We start from the raw sequence: 1,036 nt of genomic DNA, 5'->3' as shown, positions 1-1,036 counted from the left end.
ATTCTGAAAAAATTCTGCAAGAAATTCTTCAGATAGCAGCATTATTTTCATTGCTTTCCGATTTTCTTCCGAAATTTCGTAAAAGAATCGAAGTGTTAACAGTTTATTTTATTTGAGAAAATTCGTCAAAAAATCGATCTTTACGAATTCTTTAAAATTTCTCTACAATTCAGAGTACTTTGGAAAAATGGTTTACAGGGAATCTATTCTCTTGGCAATTTCCAAGAATAATCAGATTACTTACTTACCAAAAGCTTAATGATTTTTGGCGAGCCTTAGTCTTTGGAAAATATAAACGATATCATTTTTAAAACTACAGTAATACGATGCTATTTTTATCAGCTCCTTATGCGTTCAAACTGCATAATGGACATCAAATATTCAATCATTCTGTTTAATATTTCTAGACATAATGGCCGAAGCATTGCCAAACAGGCGATTTATTCCAAAAGACAAAGTTTTCATCGAGAAAGCTTGGGATAAGTTCTTTGAATTCTTTGATGATGAAAACCATACAGACGTAACATTCTTGTGGACGAACAGTCAACAACGGTGAGTTACACAAAACTTCTTTGTACACTAAACAAAAAAGATTAGGCCTCAAAACGAAATTCAAATTTTCATTGCCAAATTTCAATATGCTTTGGGTATTTTTTTCCGTTCAGCATTACAGCTCATCGCCTCATATTGGCCGCATCGAGTGCTTACTTTAATGAACTCTTCCAAACGCCTCGGGGCATCGTGCCAGCGATCTATATTGAAAATGTTGCACCACAGCCTTTTGAATTACTTATTGCATATTGCTACTCGGGCAAGCTTTATCCCACAAAGCATAATGTGTGCGAACTTTTGAATGCAGCAACAACTTTGAAACTTTGCGGTGCTGCTGCTATTTGTACAACTTACTTAAAGGGCAGCACGGAAGACCCACAAATGAGCGTTACGCCAGTGAACCCTTCAACAAGTGGATCCATGAATGCAAATCCAGGTGCCCCAGTAATCACAACCAGCCAGGCTCCAAGTAGCGTGCCGTTGC

The 1,036-nt window shown here is 37.1% G+C and overlaps 1 protein-coding gene across 1 annotated transcript; it reads left to right on the top strand.

The window, feature by feature from the left end:
- Window positions 1-411: 411 nt before the first annotated feature.
- On the top strand, window positions 412-1,026 carry LOC108357783 (actin-binding protein IPP-like; the record flags this gene model as incomplete). The annotated part of the gene is made up of 2 exons (XM_017608853.1): window positions 412-552; window positions 666-1,026. Coding segments are annotated over exons 1-2 (501 nt in total), but the record flags the coding sequence as incomplete, so codon positions are not given.
- Window positions 1,027-1,036: the final 10 nt, after the last annotated feature.

This window comes from Rhagoletis zephyria, unplaced genomic scaffold, assembly GCF_001687245.7.
Source record: "Rhagoletis zephyria isolate East Lansing unplaced genomic scaffold, Rhagoletis_zephyria_1.1 Rzeph_scaffold_84463, whole genome shotgun sequence".
Taxonomy (NCBI): Eukaryota; Metazoa; Arthropoda; class Insecta; order Diptera; family Tephritidae; genus Rhagoletis; species Rhagoletis zephyria.
The sequence above is the reverse complement of the archived record's forward strand: the minus strand, read 5'-3'. Positions and strand labels throughout refer to the sequence as shown.